Genomic DNA, 19,200 nt, shown 5'->3' with positions numbered 1-19,200 from the left:
ATTGCAAACATATGTTGAAACAGAATGTAACAGACCATAAATCATCTGCAATGCTGTCCCTGCATCGACACGCAGACAGTTGAGCAAGCATGTCCATGCGAGAATCTGGTGCCAAGTCCTGCAGGTCTTTGTAGGGAACACAATTTCTTATTTTTTTTTTTTAAGATTTTATTTATTTATTTGACAGATAGAGACCAGAAGTGGGCAGAGAGGCAGGCAGGGAGAGAGAGAGGGGGAAGCAGGCTCCGAGAGGGAAGCAGGCTCCTGTGAGCAGAGAGCCTGATGTGGGGCTTGATCCCAGGACCCTGAGATCATGGACCTGAACCGAAGGCAGGGGAACACAATTTCTTACAGGCAGATTACCCCCTATCAACTGTGTAACCTTCTTGCTTATACTGATTGAATTGTTAAAAAAAAAAAAAAAAAAAAAAAAATGGGGGGAAAGAGGTTAAAACAGCTATTAAAATCAGGATATTAAAGTGCTGAAAAATTTGTGTGGCATACAATGTATTGGTGATCACTGGACTAGCCAGATGATTAGCTAGTAAACCTAGTAGAAATTCTTGTAGAATTTCCCTAGTCATCACTGTTATTATTAATATCAATAAAATTAACGCATCAAAGCTTTTCTTCATCTAAGAATAAGCTGACCTTTGAAAACTGAAGTTAAAATTTTAAGTCTAGTATACAATTTACCAACTCTATACACACAGAGGTTATTTTCTACATGCACCTACATTAACATTTTGTACATTTTTCAAAATGACACTATGTTTGTTAATACACTGTCTGCATTAAGGACATGTATATTTATTCCTATACTTGGTATCAGAACACAAAAGAGAAGCGATGAAAACTAACTTCAAGATTTTGATGGCTCATACTACAGATTCCTATAAACTATTAAGTGAGTTTTACTGTTCTTGCCATATCTGCATGATTTACCACAGTTCAACTACTACTGTCAAGTAATAAACCTTACGCTGTTTTACCAATTTATTATTTTTCAATACCTTTTGTCTAAAGAGTGTATTTCTTCTACTAGACAAAAGGAGTAAGAATCCAGCTTGTCACGGTGAAAAAGGTTATAAGGCATGCTGAATACTGAGTAAAATTAAAGGGGTTAACAAATTAGCAGAATGGTATCAACAAAGGAAACTTCACTCGAGGTTCCAGCTCTTGATTACAGATGTACTCAAGAAACATGGCCCTCCACGGAACAACCTGTAACTACCCATCTATAATTACCTCTCCTTAGAACACAACACCCCTTTCATTTCATATACGACTAGCAAGGACTAACATTTATATTCTAAACAGCTCAGAAATCAAGAACTGATCATTGCAATAAAAAAAAAAAAAAAGACCACGTGTCTCTATCATTACGCATACTGTATCGGTCTGTGTACTTCATCACCACTATATAGCTAAGGGGTGGGAAGTAGAAAAAAAAAGAAAATGCCCACCCCCAGATTAAGTTTTTTCATTTTTGTTTTTGTTTTTTGTTTTTTTGTCTTCCTTCTATCAGAAGCTTTAGGAACAACCTTGTCCTTAACAAATTAGCAAAGGGCCCAAATGAACAATTAAGAAATTTTCATTGGCTACAGAAAACTTTAAAAATTGGCAACACTTAGGGGTGCCTTAATTAAGCATCTGACTCTTAATTTCAGCTCAGGTCATGATCTCAGGGATGGAGAAATTGAGCCCTGCATCTGGGTCCGCACTCATCGCAGACAGAGTCTGCTTGAAGATTCTCTCCCTATGCTCTTCCCCACCATGCGCGTGCGCACGTTCTCTCTCAAATAAACCTTTAAAAAAAAAGAAGAAGAAGAAAAAAATCGGCATTTATTTTAAGCATTTGCTATGTACCTGGCCTATTCATTGTGCTTCCCATATACTACCTGATTTATACTCTTACCAACCCTATTAAGTGACTTAACATTACTAGTACTTTCAAACAAAGAAATAAATGTGAGCAGTTAAATAACTCAAAAGGTCACAGAGCTACTGAAGTAAGAGCCAGGACTTACCCCATTTCTGGCTGGCTTAAGAGCCTAAGATACTACTTTTCAGAATGATGGTGTAAATGAATGGTTTCAGACTTTTATATGAGTACTTACTGACTTTATTTTCTCTTCTGTATTCTTAATACTCTGGCATTTGGGACCCTGATGGGGAGGTTGTCCCTCCCAGGGCGAATTCCTAGAGATAGCAAGAGGCTCCCCGGGGAGTGCACCTTTCTCACATAAAAACCAACCACTCTAGAACCCATACCTTTAACTAAACATCATGCCAATATTCCTCCTGCCATAAATCACCCTAGAGTTAGGTACTCAACAACTAGCAATGACCCCTAGTCCAGAGCCTGCTGAAATTAAACTACCCAATCCAATCTCTCAGCATTATCTACCTGGCATGGCCTGTTCCTTCCCTGGAAAATTCCAATAAAGGTTCTGCGCTGTGCTTGGTCTTGCCCCTCTATTTATTGACCCATCTTATTTTTTGATACATTAAAATTTAAGTTGCAGATTCTTCAGATCTATAGGCACTTAAACATGCATGTATTAACTAGAATTCATTGGTCACTTTTGGGTTTTGTTTTTAAGGTAAAATCTACATAACATGAAGCAAACTTTAATAGGGCCATCTTGTTTTAGGATAACATTGCATTAATGTGGTTGTCAACTCCCAACCCTGTCAAGAAATCCACCCAGAAAACCCATGATGCCCTTTTATCAGTCAATTCCGGCCGGCCCTCCTCCCATCCTCAGAGGCAATCATGGATCTGGTTTTTTTTTCACCATGTTTAATCTCTTTTAGAACTTCATATAAATAGAACCATACACTATATTCTCCTTGGGATCTGGCTTTTTTGACTCAGCATAATGATCCTGAGAGTCACCCATGTGAGAGTGGGCCATTCTTTTTGGTGCTAAATTTTCCATTACACAAACAGACCACAATTTGTTTAGTCATTTTTTCACCAGTGGACACCTGACCTGTTGCCAGATCTGGGGTATGATGAATAAAGCTGCTGTGAGCATTCAAGTAAGTGCATGCCTTTTTGTGGACACATGTTCTGTCTTGGGTAAATACCTAGAAGTGAAATTCTTAGAGGTTATTGGGTAGATGCATGTTTAGTTTTAGACAGACCTTTTCTCCCAAGTGGAAAGCCCCATTTTATATTCCCTCCTTCAATATATTAAAGCTTTTGGTTGTTCCACAGCCTCCCCAACATTTGGTGTGGTCAGTTTCCTTAATTATAGCCATTCTGGTGGCTGTGCAGTGGTATTTCATAGTGGTTTCAATTTGCATTTTCATGATGACTAACAATATTGCACACTTTCCATTTGTTTACTGGCCCTTGGTGTATCTTCTTTTGTGAAGTATCTAAATGTTTTCCCCATTTTTAAAATTAGATTTTTACTACTGAGTTCCAGAGATTCTTAAAAAAAAAAAAAAAAAAGATTTTATTTATTCATCAGAGAGAGAGGGAGCACAAGCAGAGGGAGTGGCAGGCAGAGGGAGAAGCAGGCTCCCCACTGAGCAGAGAGTCCAATGTAGGACTCAACCCCAGGACCCCCGGGATCATGACCACAGCCAAAGGCAACCACTCAACCAACTGAGCCATCCCGGCACCTCCAGAAATTCTTTATAAATTCTGGATACAATCCTTCTGTCAGAAATGTTATACAAATATTTTCTTCTATTTTGTGATTTGCTTATTCATTTCTTAATAATGTTTTTTGAGGAGATCCTTTTACTATTAATGAAGTCTAACTTACCAAATTCTTCTTATTGCTTTCTATATAAAAACCACAATAACCTTTGCCTATCCCCAACTCACAAATATATTCTCCTATACAGGCTTTTAGATGAGAACTATGATCCATCTGGAACTGATTTTTTCTGAGTGGTGGAAGGTGGCATCAAAGTTCATTCTTCTACATGGATATCCAGTTCTTTCAGCATTATATGTTGAAAAGACTTTCCTGTCCCTATTGGATTACATTGGCATCGCTGTCAAAAACTAAGTAACCTTATCTCTGGGGTTATCTATTCTATCCCATTTATCTGTTTTTTGGGTTTTTTTTTTTTTAATAGTTTCTGCTTTTTGTATTTACTGAATGACTGAAATTCTTTTTTTTTTTTTAATTTTTAAAAAATACTTTATTTATTTGTGTGTGAGAGAGAGAGAGAGAGATCGAGCGCGTTCGTGCGCACAAGCAGGCAGAGTGGCAGGCAGAGGCAGAGAGAGAAGCAGGCTCCCCACTGAGCAAGGAGCCCAATGTGGGACTCGATTCCAAAACTCTGGGATAATGACCTGAGCCGAAGGCAGGTCATGAGGCACCCAGGAGTCCCGGTCTATCGGTTTGTTTTTATGCCAGAACCACACGGTACTGTGGCTTCATGGAAAGTCTTGAAGTCAGGTAATTTAAGTCCTCTTTGTTTTTCCTTCTCAAGACTGCTTTAGATATTCTAGGCCCTGTGCATTTCCATGTAAATTTTAGGGTAAGTCTGCACCCTTTCACAAAATAAATAAAGTTTTTAAGGAGATTCATTTGGATCAGACTAAATTATAAGAAACTAACTTAATATTACTGGGTGTTCCAACTCATAAACATATCTGTCAATTTATTGCACAGGAGTTCCAATACGTAGGTCATCTCAGGGCTGGTCTCTGTCAGTCTCCTTTTCAGACAGGGTCACATTTTCTTTATTCTTCATGTTGAGTAATTTGGGGCTGTATGCTAGACATTGTGAATGGGATGTGACAGAGATGCTAGATTCTGTTTTGTTTCTCCAGTAAGAGTTACTGTTTTTGTTTTGGCAGGCAATTAATTTGTTTGCACTTAAACTGCTAATTCTGTCTTTGAACAATTCTAATCCATTTTTTACCTTTAGCTAGGCGGCACTAAGTCTACCCAACATATGTGTGGGTTCAGGGGTCAGTCTAGTGATTTTGGTGAAGGTCTTAAGCAGAATCTGGAACTTGCACTCTGTTCTGTAGCTCTTTCCTTGCTAGGATTTTCCCCTCATTCTTCAGCCACTATGGTTGTCCCAAACTCAAATCTGTGGTTTTTTAGGACAGAAAAAGTGGATTTTGGAATGAAATTTTAGCTACCTCGCACATTCTGCATGGATAAAGAAGTTTATTAAAAACATAAAATTCACCTTTTCTTCTAAGAGTCAAATCTCCTCCAAAAGAGGTCTACTTTTGTTTATTCTCTAGCTCCCTGTTTTTCTTTTTATCTTGTGCAGTTTATAACTATTATCGAGGGAGTGTCATTCTGGTAAAAGCGTATCTGTCTATATAAGAATTCTCTCTCCATTCACCTTTAATTTCCCTCATCAGGGTTTTGAAATTTCAGTGTAGAAATCTTGTCTTTAAAAAAAAAAAAAGTATTTTAAATTTTTAATAGTTTTTTTATTTAATTATTTTAATTAACATATAATGTATTACTTGCCCCAGGGGTACAGGTCTGTGAATCATCAGGCTTACACACTTCACAGCACTCACCATAACACATACCCTCCCCAACGTCCATAACCCAATCATCCTCTCCCCACCCTCTAATCCCCCCAACAACCCTCAGTTAGTTTTGTGAGATTGAGTCTCTTGTTGTTTGTCTTCCTCCCGATCCCATCACTACTTCTAAGTTTGATACTATTCACAGCACGTTTCTCTTAATATCACTTCCCTATTTATGAAAAAAAGGACTTTTAGACACTGGACCTATAAAGTGCAATCTTGCTAATAAATTTAATCATTTGCTTTAGATGGTTTTGTAGATTGCTTTTAAAAGGTCTCTTACACAATGCTATCTACAAAAAGCAAGAGTTTTGACCCAATCTTTCAGATATTTATGCTTTTACATTTCATATTCCACTGGCTAGGTCCTCCACTAAAATAATGAAGACACAAGAGTGGACATCCTTGTCCTCTACTGATCTCAGGAAAAAACACTATTTTATGATTGTCTTAGCTGTTAATTTTTCTTAAATGTCTTTTATTAGACTGAGAAAATCTCTTTACATTTCTAGTTTGCTGCACTGTTTATCATGAATGGATGAATTCTGTCAATTACTTTTGGCCAAATGAGGTGATCTTATGGTTTTTCTCCTTTGTTAGTACAGTAAATTACACTAATTTTTGAAATTTGTAAATTAACCTTGCATTTTTGAGATAAATCTCACCTGTGATGTATCCTTGTATATATTTAATATACTGCTGGAGTTTATTTTATTAGCAATTTTTTTCATCTATGTTCATGACAAATATTAATCTCTAAATTATGTGTGCCATCTTTGCCAGGTTTGGGCATTGGGTTTATGTTGGCCTCATAAAAGAACGTTTTTCCTGAATTTCTGTAAGACTGATGTTATTTCTTGCTCAAATGCTTGAAATTACCAGAAAAGCTACCTGGACCAGTAGTTTTCTTTGTGGTAAAGCTTTTAATTATGAATTCAGTTTCCTTTTTTTGAAGATTTTATTTATTCTTCTGAGAGGGAGTGAGCATGAGTAGGGGGGAAGTGGGGGCTGAGGGAAAAGCAGACTTTCTGCTGAGCAGGGAGCTGGACATGGGGCTTGATCCTAGGATCCTGGGATCACGAGCAGAGCCTAAGGCAGACACTCAACCAACTGAGTCACCCAGGCACCCCTAAATTCAGTTTATTTAATTGATAAAGAGCTATCCTAATTTACCACTTCTAGCATCAGCTAGGATAACATATTTTTTAAGAAAGCAATTGCATGAAGTTATTTAAAATATTGCATGAAGTTATTTAAAATATATGCATATGATGCTTTTAATGTCTGTAGGACCTAGGACATTACATTTCTTTCTTTCTTTCTTTCTTTTTTTTTTTTAAGATTTATTCATTAGAGAGGGAAAGAGAGCGCACACAAGCAGGGGGAAGAGGGAGAGGGGGAAGCAGACTCCCCGTTGAGCTGGGAGCCCGACATGGGGCTCAACCCCAGGATCTGGCCAAAGGCAGACATCGAACTATCTGAGCCACTCAGGAGCCCCAGACAATTTCATTTCTAACAGAGGTAATTTATGCTTATGGTCTCTATCATGTTCTTTCTCACCATTAGTCTAAGAGAGGTGTACCAACTTATCGATCTTTCTAAGAACCAGCTTTTGGCATTGATAATTATCTCTATTGTTTCTCTTCTTCCCTTCCACTTACTTTCCATTTTCTTTGGCTTTTGTTTCTACTTTCCTACATGAAGTCTTAGGTAAGTTTTCTGATACAGTTAAAGCTATAAATTTCCCTTCAAGCACTGTTTCAGCTACATCCCACATATCTGATAAGCTGTAATTTCATTATCACTTAGTTTGAATTATATTCTAATTTCTCTCATGGCTTTCTTCGAAGTAACCCATGGGTCAAAGAATTGTGTTAATCTTCAATTTTTAATAGATGTTTTATTGGTATTGATTTCTAATTTTGTTCTGTTTTTGGGGGGAGAACATACTCTGTTGATTTCAATCTTTTAAAATTTATTGAGACTTGTGCCCTGCAAATAATCTTTCCTGGTGTTCTTACCATGAGTACTTGAAAAGACTGTATTATACGGATATTAGATTTAGTAATCTATAAATATCAAGTCAGTGGATAACAGCGTAATCTAGATCGTCTACGCTGTAACTGACTTCTTGGGCCTAGCCTAACCCAACTCTTCAAATCCGTGGATTTGTGATTTTGATCCATTAATTCTTCCAAGTTTTACTACACCTATTTTAAAGCTTTTTTTTTAAGCAAGTACACATTTATGACGTTTTGAGGTCAGCACTTCAGAGATGTCATTTTACAATGTACGTACCAGCACTAAGCCCTTACACATATTACATCACTTAACCTTCCAACAAACCACAAATCAGGCATTGCCCTCCCCACCAGACAAATGAGGTAGTGGAAGCAGAGAGGCAAATGCAGCCGACAAGTGGCCTGGAGAGGCTGCATTCTTAGTTACCAATGCTATTCTGCTTCTTACCCATTTATTAAAAAGAAACAATAAAAACATAGTAAGTCAAAACTAAAACAGTAACTTTGGTATAATATCCCAGATAAGTAAAACCTTCATAGCATGTGCTTAATTATAAAAATTAGTGATTTTGTGATATGAGTTCATTTTCTCAGGAAAAAAATTTTTTTTAAAGGATTCATTCATTCATTTGTCAGAGATAGAGAGAGAGAAGAAGCAGGGGGAGCAGCAAGCAGAGGGAGAAGCAAGCTCTCCGCTGAGCAAAGAGCCCAATGTGGGACTGACCCCAGGACCCTGGGATCATGACCCAATCTGAAGACAGCTGCTTAACCAAGAGCCACTCAAGTATCCCGGGGGGGGGGGGGGGGGGGAGGGAATTCTTAAGTAAACCACCACGCCATTCCCATAGAAAAATAGGAGGAGACAACAGAATCCCTATGGTCAGAGTCCTATAAGGATAAAACTGATACTCTTAATTCTTCTTTGGTTTGGTTTAGCTTTTCTTAGAAGCAGAATGACCAAGTAAGAACTGAAAAAATACTTCACCTTTACCTCTATTTTATACTGAAAACACTACCTTGTGACCTTGCTAGATGTTCCAACTGCCTTTAAAAAACATCTCTCACACAAATAAAGTAGTTCCTACCATTGAAGTCCCCTACAATTGATTTTAAATATCAATTCTAGGGTTGCCTGGGTGGCTCTGTCAGTTAAGGTTCAGACTCTTAATTTTTGGCTCAGGTCATGATTTCAGGGTTGTGTGACTGAGCCCTGCATCTGGGTCTGTGATCAGCGGGAAGTCTGCTTGAGATTCTCCCTCTCCTTCTGCCCCTCCCCAAAGCCCCTCATACTCACTCACTCCTACTCTCAACTATATAAATAAATCCTTAAAAATTTGAAAAAATAAAATCAATTCTAAAAATAGTTGCTCAAAATATTTCAAGTCCACCCAAAAACAAACTTTTCACTTGCCAAAAAAAAGCCTAATAATAAAAGAGGCTCAGAATATTTTAATAATGTAGCTAATGGGTTTTCTACATTTATTTTAATATTTTGTTTTTAACAATTAAAAGTGTATCCTAAATGACAAAAAAAGATCCTAATGGAAAAATCTAACTAGGGATGCCTGGGTGGCTCAGTCAGTTAAGCGTCTGCCTTCGGCTCAGGTCATGATCCCAGGGTCCTGGGATCGCGCCCCATGTTGGGCTCTCTGCTCAGCAGGGAGTCTGCTTCTCCCTCTCCCTCTGCTCTTCCACCTGCTTGTGCTCACTCTCATTCTCTCTCTTTCAAATAAATAAATAATATTTTTTTAAAAAATCTATCATTCCAATCTTTTAAATTAAATAAAATAAGAAGAGCAATACAGAATAGAATTCTGTAAAAACTCAACTTTCTAAGTCATACATTTTTGTGGTGCTTGTTTTTGGTTGTAAAGAAAGAATTTTAATCTGATAATTTTAAAAATTAGCATCCTATAAAATAAAAATCAACTCACATTTGTGTAACACTTTAAAGCTGACAATGTTTTTACATGAAGTTATAATGTATAGGTAATATACATAGACAAATGTATTTTTATAACTTAATGCAAATTATACACAGCATTACATAAAAACAATGAGGAAAAAATTCCCTCAATTTCTTAAATTACTTTTCATTTTAAGTTTTTGTTCAGTATCAAACTCTGAACTTTCACACTGTCCTTAGGACAAACCTAGCCTTCCTTCACCTGCTCTCCTGCACTGGCCTAGCAAACTTGGAAGTAAACCAAGTCAGGGAGAAATTATATCTTCCTACAAGCATATAAAGTCCTACAAATAAAGCAAAGTTCATAAAAGAAAAAAGTGTGGGAGGAGGGAGTTAACCAAAGTCTTACATAGTTCTTTTTTTTAATTATTAAGATTTTATTTATGCATTTGGCAGGCAGAGAGAGAGGAAGGGAAGCAGGCTCCCTGCTGAGCAAAGCCCGCATGGGGCTAGAAGTAGGGGTTGGGTTTATCACAGCCATAGCTGTCTTGTGGAATCCCATCTGCAAGTTCTGCATCTGAACGGTCCACTGCTCCTCAGTTCTGAATGCAGGTTACTTGCAATCTACTGATCTCAGGTTTGGGGGTCTCTGAATAAACACTGTGTAAGTTCCCATTTGAACCTTCTGTTAGAATTCTACTTCCAGGTAAGATACAAGAAGGTCATAGCAGGCTACTGTTACTGTTGCAACAACTAGAGGAAAAAAAGATATCCCCACCACCACCACCAAAAAAAAAAAAAAAAAAAAAAAAAGCAAAATGACAGAATAGCTGCTGAAGTAACCAGATCAGGATGAATCAAAGTTGTAACTAGGAATGGGGCACCTGGGTGACTCAGTCAGTTAAGCCTCTGCCTTGGGCTCAGGTCATGATCCCAGGATCCCAGGATGCAGACCCATGTCTGCCCCTCCCCCTGCGTATGTTCTCCCTCAAATAAATAAAATCACTCACAAGGAGGATGAGGAATATATTCTCGGTGAACTGAGGACTGCCTGTCATTCCCTTTCCAGGGCTCATATGCAGATTCAAGGAACAGGATGTGGGTCGGGCTTGGTCTGGGAAGAGAAACTCTACTGAAGAAAATAACAGAAGTTTGAACAATCACAGGAGTCTCCTTCCTCAAAGATGGTTGCCAGGTTGTAAAGCTGCAATCCATAGGAGGCTCAAGAGTCAAATTCAAACCATGGAAAGGACAGAAGTGAATCTCCCACCGTGTTTGGGGCAGTAAGTGATAAAGGCCTACCAGGGGGCCTCTCACAATCCCAGGGGAGCCCTATTCGAGAAGGTATGAGACAGTGGTACACTGAAGCCCAAGAAATGGCAACTGAGCCCCAGTCCTGCTCAATCCCCACTGAGATTCAGAGGATCAGCCCCTCTATCCACCAGACAGAGGAAAGGTCAAACACTTTTTGGGGGAAAGCATCATCTGCAGCACTTGTCATTCCCTCATACACAATATATGCCATACCATCAAAATTACACAGCACATGAAAGGCAGAGAAATGTGATCATTAAAAGACTGAACAGACCATGATAGAAGCAGGCCGACAGATACTAGAGTTGGCAGATGGACTTTAAAATAACTATTATAAATATACTAAAGAAAATTCAGGAAAACAGAAATGGAGGAAGAATTTCAAATGAGAGCTGGAACCTACAATATCAAAGGAGCATGCTAAAACAGAAAAACACAGGATTTTAAATTAAGAACTCACTGAATGTGTTTAACAGCAGACTAAACACAGCATAAAAGAGGATCCGTAAATGCAAAGTTAAGTCAAAAGAAAATATCCAAACTGAACAAGGAAGGAAAAATAAAAGAATGAAAAGAACAGAAGATAAGAAACATGTGGTATCCAGTCATTTTAGCCTAAGTACCGGGGAGGAGTTAAAACCAGACTTCAGGGTAGCCTAACCCAGTGTTTTACTATTACTTTCCATCTCTGCGGTCCATGTGGGGTGCTTTCTATTTCAGGCCCTTAGATGGTGGTACATTTACTTGTGAATCACTAGTGGGGACCACAGAGGCCCAGAAACACTCTACCGCAAGACAGGAAAGAGAAGGAGTAAACAGTATGGTTAAATGTTGTCCCCAATAATTACAATCCTCCCAGAATGTGGTTAGTAACACAGAAACGGTCTGGGCAAGCTGGAATGGATCCAGATAAAACTGGAAACAGACCAAAGATGCTAGCAAAACAAAAGATGGCTGTAATTTCTTAAATGCCTATTAGATTAGCTAGGTTGAGGAATGTATTCTTTAAGCCAAGACAGTACATTAATGGGGCAAGAGAAGTGGAGAGGATGCTTAGCGCCTCAGGTGTGAAACACCACATTTACAAAGATTAATGAATTTGGATTCAATTCAGTAATTCTATGAAGAGACAGAAGTCCTACAGCAGGCTGTCTTTGCTGATAAGGTAAATGATTAAAAATGTCCTATGTAAGAATATGTCCTCTACACAGAAGGGCTCTCAATCCCAGCATCCTGCAGCAGAAGTGTCCTCAAAACACCTGACAGTAAATGTAGGTACCAGATAAAGGTTAAGGGTCTGGCAAAGCACCTTTCAAACTGGTTTCACGGGGCCCTACAGCGCACCGGAAGTGCTTTCACAACTGACACAGGGAATGCACAGAAAATGACAAGTTGGAGCCTGAGGCTGATAGAAGGGAGCTGTGACCATGATTTCAACGTTCTCATTTGCAGCTATAAAATGTTTCCAGTTTGGATTTTATGAATAAATGCTGTACATCTGAATAAACCACGTTCTACCTAATGCAATGTCGCCTGGCAGAAACTCTTCCCAAGCATAGACAATACAATTTAATGCCTACAATTTAAGTCCTCCTAGAGAAACTGGAAGGGGAACGAACACACGGAGTATCTGTAACTATTTCAAATAAATCACATTCTCGATTACAGTGCTTCACAATTCACACACCAAATTTACATTATTTCAAAGGACCCAAAAGTAGTACTGAGAAAATCCTGAGGCGGTACCTACCACCCCTTTTCACAGATTACGAAATAGTAAAATGCAGTCACATGTCTCAGGATCCACATTCACCCAAGACTGAAGCAGACTCAAAAACAGGTGACCAAACTGCAAATTCAGAGTTCTCTCACATTCTTTCTTTCATGCTCACAAGCGCTCTCTCTCTCTCTCTCTCTCACACTCACACACACACACACACACACACACACAGATAGATACTGGTAAATTTTATATATCCATCTATGAACGAGGGACAGAGGATTATTCTTACTCCCTTCTGAAAAATGAAAAGGAACTAGTTTAAGAAGAATTGAAGGATACCACTGCTTGAGTTTAAAAAGACTTCTCTTTAATTCTTCCTGCATTATACAGAAAAGTAAAAGGGGAAGAATATGAACTTAGAAATAAAAGTTGACAATCCACATTTACTTTAAGTACTCTTATGTTTAAAACTTTAGAAGATGGAAAACAAAACCAAAAATCAGTAACAGCATTAAAAAGAAACATATTATCCTGAAAGGATACGTAAGAAGCAGATAACACAATGACTTCTGACGAAAGAAAGTGGGCAAGGAGACTGGGCACACTACGGGAGGGGAGACATTTGTCACGTATCACATGTGGGTGAATTCTCAACATGTATACATGCTACTTTTTGTTTTTAAGGAATATACTTTTTGAGGGAAAATACAGATATAAATGTATATGTTTCTAAAAGAATGTTAATAGAATGAAAACATAACTGTCCTTTAACAGAAAAATTGACTTCAAAGGGTAAAAAAAGTAAAAAGAATAGTTCAAGTATTGCCCAAAAGTCCAATTTAAACGTTTAAATTAAATGTGCTAGCTATAAAAGTAAAAAACACTTTCATATATATGTACACATATTAAGAAAACCTATAGGACATTCCTGATAATTCATAAATAATTACTATTAACAATTTGGTGTATTCTCTCTAAAGATTCACGATTCATGGTTAAGTGTTAACATTTTTAGAAGTATGCTTTATCAAGTTAAGAAAATTCCTATTTCTAATTTGTTTAACATGAATAAATATGGAATTTTATAATAATCTCCTTCTAGAGGGCATGGGGATGGCTCTGTCAGTTAAGATTTGGACTCCTGGTTTCATCTCAGGTCAAGATCTCAGGATCCTGCTCAGCACAAAGTCCGCTGGAGATTCTCTCTCCCTCTGTCCCTCCCCGACCCCACCCATGTGCAAGCACTCTCTCTCCTGCTCAAATAAAAACAATCTTAAATTTTTTTTTTTTAAAAAACTTCTTTCTAGATCCATCAAGATGATCAGAGTTCTTCTTAAATAGGACTATGAAGTATCTTGTATTAATAGATGTCTGTAGTTGAATTACACTTGCATTTCTGCAATAAAATTTCCTAGTCATGGTTCTATCACTTCGTTTTTAGTAACTCTAGTTTCTGGTTATTTGTTTATAATTTTTTAATCTATTTTTATAAGTAACACTGGTATAAACTTTTCCTTTACTATACATGTTCAATTCTGGTAAAAAAAAAAAAAAAAGAGTTGATAAGTTTCCTTTATTATTAGAGTTAAGAAAATTAAGGGTCAGGATTGGGATTTTTCTAATTCTTCACTATTACAAACAACAGAAATGAACACCAGCCACCTTTGACCATATTCCTTAGGATGAAACATCAAAAATCTGATTTCATGATCAAAGCACCACCCATGTTTATGTTTATGAAAATGAATTCATTATCCCTACACATTCACATATAATGGATATTATAAAATTGCCATATTAGACCTCGCTTTTAACTTTAGAGTCTCCAACCCTATAGCAGTTTGGATTTTGGTTTATTGTAGATAATACACACTAAAAGCTTTTTTCTTCTTCTGATCGATTCGTTACCCAAATATCAATGTCATTCTCATTTTATGACTTAGTTGTGTTCCATTCCCTGGTCTCAAAAATGTTGGAGATATAAAAGCCTCATGAAGCTTTATTTATACTAGTCAGCTCACTGCAGCTTGACAGTTGAAGTTCTACCAATGAACCACTTTGTGTCACCACATTCAACAACAGGGAAGAAGCAGTGACATACGTGTGTAACTATAGCTTCTATCCCTTCAGAGACAAAACTATGAAGCCTGAGTAATTATATGAGGGGCATGGAGCCAGGACTAGTACTGCCCTAAATTTAGTCCCACTTTAAGATGAGAAGAAAGGGGGTTATGGGGGAAGAAATAGTTAACAGTCGATACAACAGGTATTTTAACAGAAAATATTTGCCATTTTTAAATACTAGGTAATTTACGTTTCACGTTTTTCATCCAATGAACTTCTTTGTATTTTTAGGTTTGTAAAACCTTAAGATTTTTTTATAAACAACTTTCTTGCAAATTTAAGTACATAAACTCAAACAGTAAATCCATTCTGGACCAAATATTAAATAATTTGGCCTAAACTATAGTTCGGATTTATCCATAATGGACCTTTCCTGCCCCCATTCCCCAACCATTACAGTCGACATATTTAAACAGTTGACTGAACGTTTAAGACCATTTAGTAGTTAAGAAATAACCTATAATCTAACACAACAGTAACTGCTCTGTACTAAAAACAAAGCAAACTCTATAAACGTATGGGACCAAACCATAGCAAAAGAAGCCTAAACTTCTTGATCGACAACAATCAGGCTTAAGAAATCTACATTACTTACCCAAAAACCACCCACTAAATTAGACACACCAAGTTTCTAAGCTTTAAAGAACTTCTGACTGTAAAACACGGTAATGTTCAACCACCACTCCACTTTCACTGTTAGGTAAAAGAGCAAAAAAGAATTTGTTTTAGCGATCAGAAAGCCCTAGAATACACAAAGTCTTTAAAATCGGCTTTAAGTAGAAGAATGGAAAATAGGAAAAGCATGATGACCACTGTGACCTGTACACATTTTCCTCATCGGCTGCTTCCTACCATCCCTGGGTCTCCCTACAGGAAGGGCCCGCCCAGCTCCCCTCTCAGCTTGGCCAGAACCGCCCCGCAAGGCCATCTCAGTGGAGCACTTGAGGCGCAGAGACGCGGCGCCCGGTCTCCGGTACACACAGTTCTTCTGAGGAGGAAGAGAACCCACCAACCAGTCTCCCCGCGCCCACTCTCTCCAGTCTCACAATCATTCTCCTCCCTGCAGCCAGAAGCCGTGCTCAGACTCTTCAGAGACTCAACCTTCATCACCACTCAGGTTCAGGCTCACCTTGCAGTTCCTTAACCACCTACACAGCCTTCCAGGACACCAGCCGGCTGGCTCAGTGCCCTTCACCAGTGCCCCTCTGGAGTCACTCTCAACAGAACAAGGCCACTCTGGGAGAACCCGGCCTCTCCTGACTAAATCCCTCCTTCACACCCATCAAGATTCAGCTCTGGCACCAATCCAATCCTTGTGGAGAGAAGGAAACTCTCCACAAGCTGTAGGGTAGGCAGAATTCTTCTCCTCCGGACACAGCTACAGGAGCACGCACCTTTCTTAACACCTACACTACTTATGAGATGATTTGTGAAGTTTATCTCCCTTACTAAAAAGCAACTCAAGAGCAAAGACCGTACTTTAACTCCTGTGAGGAAGAGCATATCACCCACACGTAGTGGGTGTTTAATAAAGTGTTTGCTGAACTGAAATTCCAGGCACTACACAATGAAAAATCAGCAAATGTAGCTTGACTTATTCTTGGCCAATTCATTACCAAGTTCTTTCAGTCCTACTTCATCCTGCTCTGTCCACCTCACATGTCCGCCCAGCCGCCATTGCCTGTCCACCCTCCAGCATCTCCCAGTTAGATGACTTTACTAGCCTCCCGATCGCCCTCCTTCTAGACCTACTATCCAGTCTGCTACACACACATACCCACAAACACACCACTACTTAAATTTTTTTAAATCTGTTTAAAAAGCCTTGTTTGCTTTCTCTTCTATTTAGACTAAAATTCAAACTCCCACTGTGCCTTACAATGCTGTATTACCTGACTCCTTCCAAGTTTTATACTTGTATTGCATTCCTTCATCTCTACTAGGCTTCTTTTAAAATCCTCCAACATGATAAGCTATTTCTCACCTGGTGTCTTTACACTGGCTCCTTCCTCTCCTAGAAGACTCTCCCTTCAGCTAGCTGCTATTTCTCAAAGATCAGTTTAAGTTTCACAATCCAATCCGAAGCAGCTTTTTTATCCCTCAGTCATGGTCTTCTCTGCACTGACTGCCATCTCAACTTATCAATCTGTCCACTTGCTTACTGTGTAGATTTAGGCCTAAGAGGAGGATCTTTGTTTTGGTCAGACCATACCCCAGGGCCTGAAATAGTGCCCTGCATTCAGCAGGCCCTCATAAGCATTTGTAAAACAAAAGCATAAACCAAAAAAGTGACTCTAAGATATATGTGAAAACAAGTAAAATCAAAGAAATGGATAATTAACCTACCAAATAAGGCAGGAAACATTCTATTGTTAGTATTTGCAAGTAGATAGGCTGGTGTTACTGGGATCTAGTTCAACAATCCAGCATCCAGACTGGATTTCCCAAAGCTCACTGGAAACCTGTCAATCAAGGAGCATGGTTTCATGTGCTATATGCTAGCACACATCTAACACTACCAGAAGCCATTTTAGAAAATTCTATACGCTGCCACTCCCCAAACCCCTATAATATCTACCAACAGTAGTCAAACACTGAAAAGCCACTTGCTACTTAAAGAAAGTGTTAAAGAAACAGCATTTCTGATAGTGGTACTTATCCACAAATAATTAAATTTATACTAATAAAACTTCAACCTCTTAAGTAACAGGTCCTTCCAAGACAAGAGGTAGGTAGGTCTCTGTGCCAGGTTCTGACTCCCTGGACATCTAAGAAGCTGCCCCCTAAACCGTTCTAAGAAGTAATGCTACAACTCAAAACAAAAATTATATAAATAAAATTCACCACAGTATCAGCTGCCTCTGTTAACCCTCTTACTGACAAGACTTTTGACCAAGGCAGGAACAAACTGTCAGGTTGCACTAGGAGAGGAAAAGCCTTGACTCTTTATTCAAATGTCATTCAGTCACAGAAATGAGGATAAGCTACAATGCAGCATTTAGGCAATGAAGGTAAATGAACGCAGTGAAGATAAAACAATACAACTAAGTATTTTATTTTGCTCGATTAAACTTCATTGGTCAAGAAAATGACTTGTAAAACAAGTCTTAACTGGTCAAATAAAACTGAAACGCCAAGTTAAAAAGAGTGGTCATATGTTTTAATAATCACTATTTACAGGTGACTTGACAGTAACAAAATTTCAGTGACCTTCCTTTGGCTTCCTTTAAGCAATTTTCAACAGTATGATCATAGAAGTTCTGCTCTAGCGACACTTACCTTGGTATGGTGACACATTTAGTATTACAATTTTGAGTGGTGATGGCTTTCTCAAGCTCATCTAATCGTCCTGTTTTCTTTAGTTTCTTCACCAAACTTTTAACTGCTTTCTCACACCACTTTTCTTCTTGTCCATTCTGCTCTCCTCCGCCTGCTCCTCCAGATCCACCAGCTGATTTCTTCCATCCCAGCAGCCTTTTCACAACTGGTGGAGTGAATGGCAAGATGGACGACATGCTCGCACCAAAGGCCGCAATCCGCACGGAGAGAAGACACTCCTCTACCTGACCTAGAAAAGATACGGAAGGGATCGTTCAGAGGCTAACTTTAAAATCCAGTCATAACTTCAACATTGTCTCTAAAGCAAATCTGAAAATGAGACAGAAATTCAGATCATCACCGCAGACTTTCAGAAGTCATCTTCTTCTCCAATAACAATGTCTTTACTACTTTAAAGCAACTGTGGAAACAAATTCTAAAAAACAAAACCATGTTATAAGTGGACAAATACAACAATTTTGCAGGTAAGATCTGTACCAGCACTGGTGAAATTTATTACTACCAATACTACTTCATTTTTAACTTTTAATAGTGTCAATAACTAAGATATTTTCACTGATGAGTGAAAACCAATTCACCAAATGTTTTTCTCAATTCACCAAATATTTTAGGACACTTAACAAAAGTATTTTTTAAATGTATTAAGTCTACTTTCCCTGAAGTTTTACATTTTCATAACAAAGTATCATAAAGTAAAATCTAAAGCTGTAAAAAGGGAAAAGGCATCATGTGTGAAGGAAACAACAAAAATTTTAAAAAATAAAGGTAAAACGGTGTGTGAAGAAAAGGTGTGCTTCACTTTTATGATTCCCTGAGAAGGCTTCAAGTTAGGCCTCTTTTCAAAAACTTTTTCATTTTTATCTAAGTAACAAACAGTATGCGTCATAACTAAAGTCAAATATATTTCCTCTTTTCACACTGAGGTACAATTCCTTAAAATCTTTTAACTTTGTTTCTGGCTATTTATACTTCGAGGAAAAGGCTCATGATGGTACCCCTTGAAACATCAAGTTTAGGTATCATCTACTGTTTCTGGAAAGTGAAGATTTATACCACAACTATTCACTTTCCTCCAACCTTAATAATTATCTCCCAAAGGTAGTTTTGTGTCTGATGAGATCGTTAGTAAACTACTATATAATCATGTTTCCCTTTTTGTACAACTCTTTCTTTTCCCCAGTTAATGATCTCAGTTTGTCATGTGCTTACTTTTCTATGTGCCTACCATGAATTCTCCCCA

At 38.1% G+C, this 19,200-nt stretch overlaps 1 protein-coding gene across 3 annotated transcripts in view; it reads right to left on the bottom strand.

Annotated features, from left to right (window-relative positions):
• Positions 1–19,200, bottom strand: part of SMAD2 (SMAD family member 2) — a 79,060-nt gene that overhangs the window by 42,122 nt on the left and 17,738 nt on the right. For all 3 annotated transcript variants that reach the window (XM_059140816.1, XM_059140815.1, XM_059140813.1), the window contains exon 2: positions 17,901–18,189. In XM_059140816.1, the coding sequence (XP_058996799.1) occupies positions 17,901–18,189 (289 nt within the window). The remainder of the gene's footprint in view (positions 1–17,900; positions 18,190–19,200) is intronic.

This window comes from Mustela lutreola, chromosome 11 (assembly GCF_030435805.1).
Source record: "Mustela lutreola isolate mMusLut2 chromosome 11, mMusLut2.pri, whole genome shotgun sequence".
Lineage (NCBI taxonomy): Eukaryota > Metazoa > Chordata > Mammalia > Carnivora > Mustelidae > Mustela > Mustela lutreola.
This window is presented reverse-complemented; position numbering and strand designations above follow the sequence as displayed.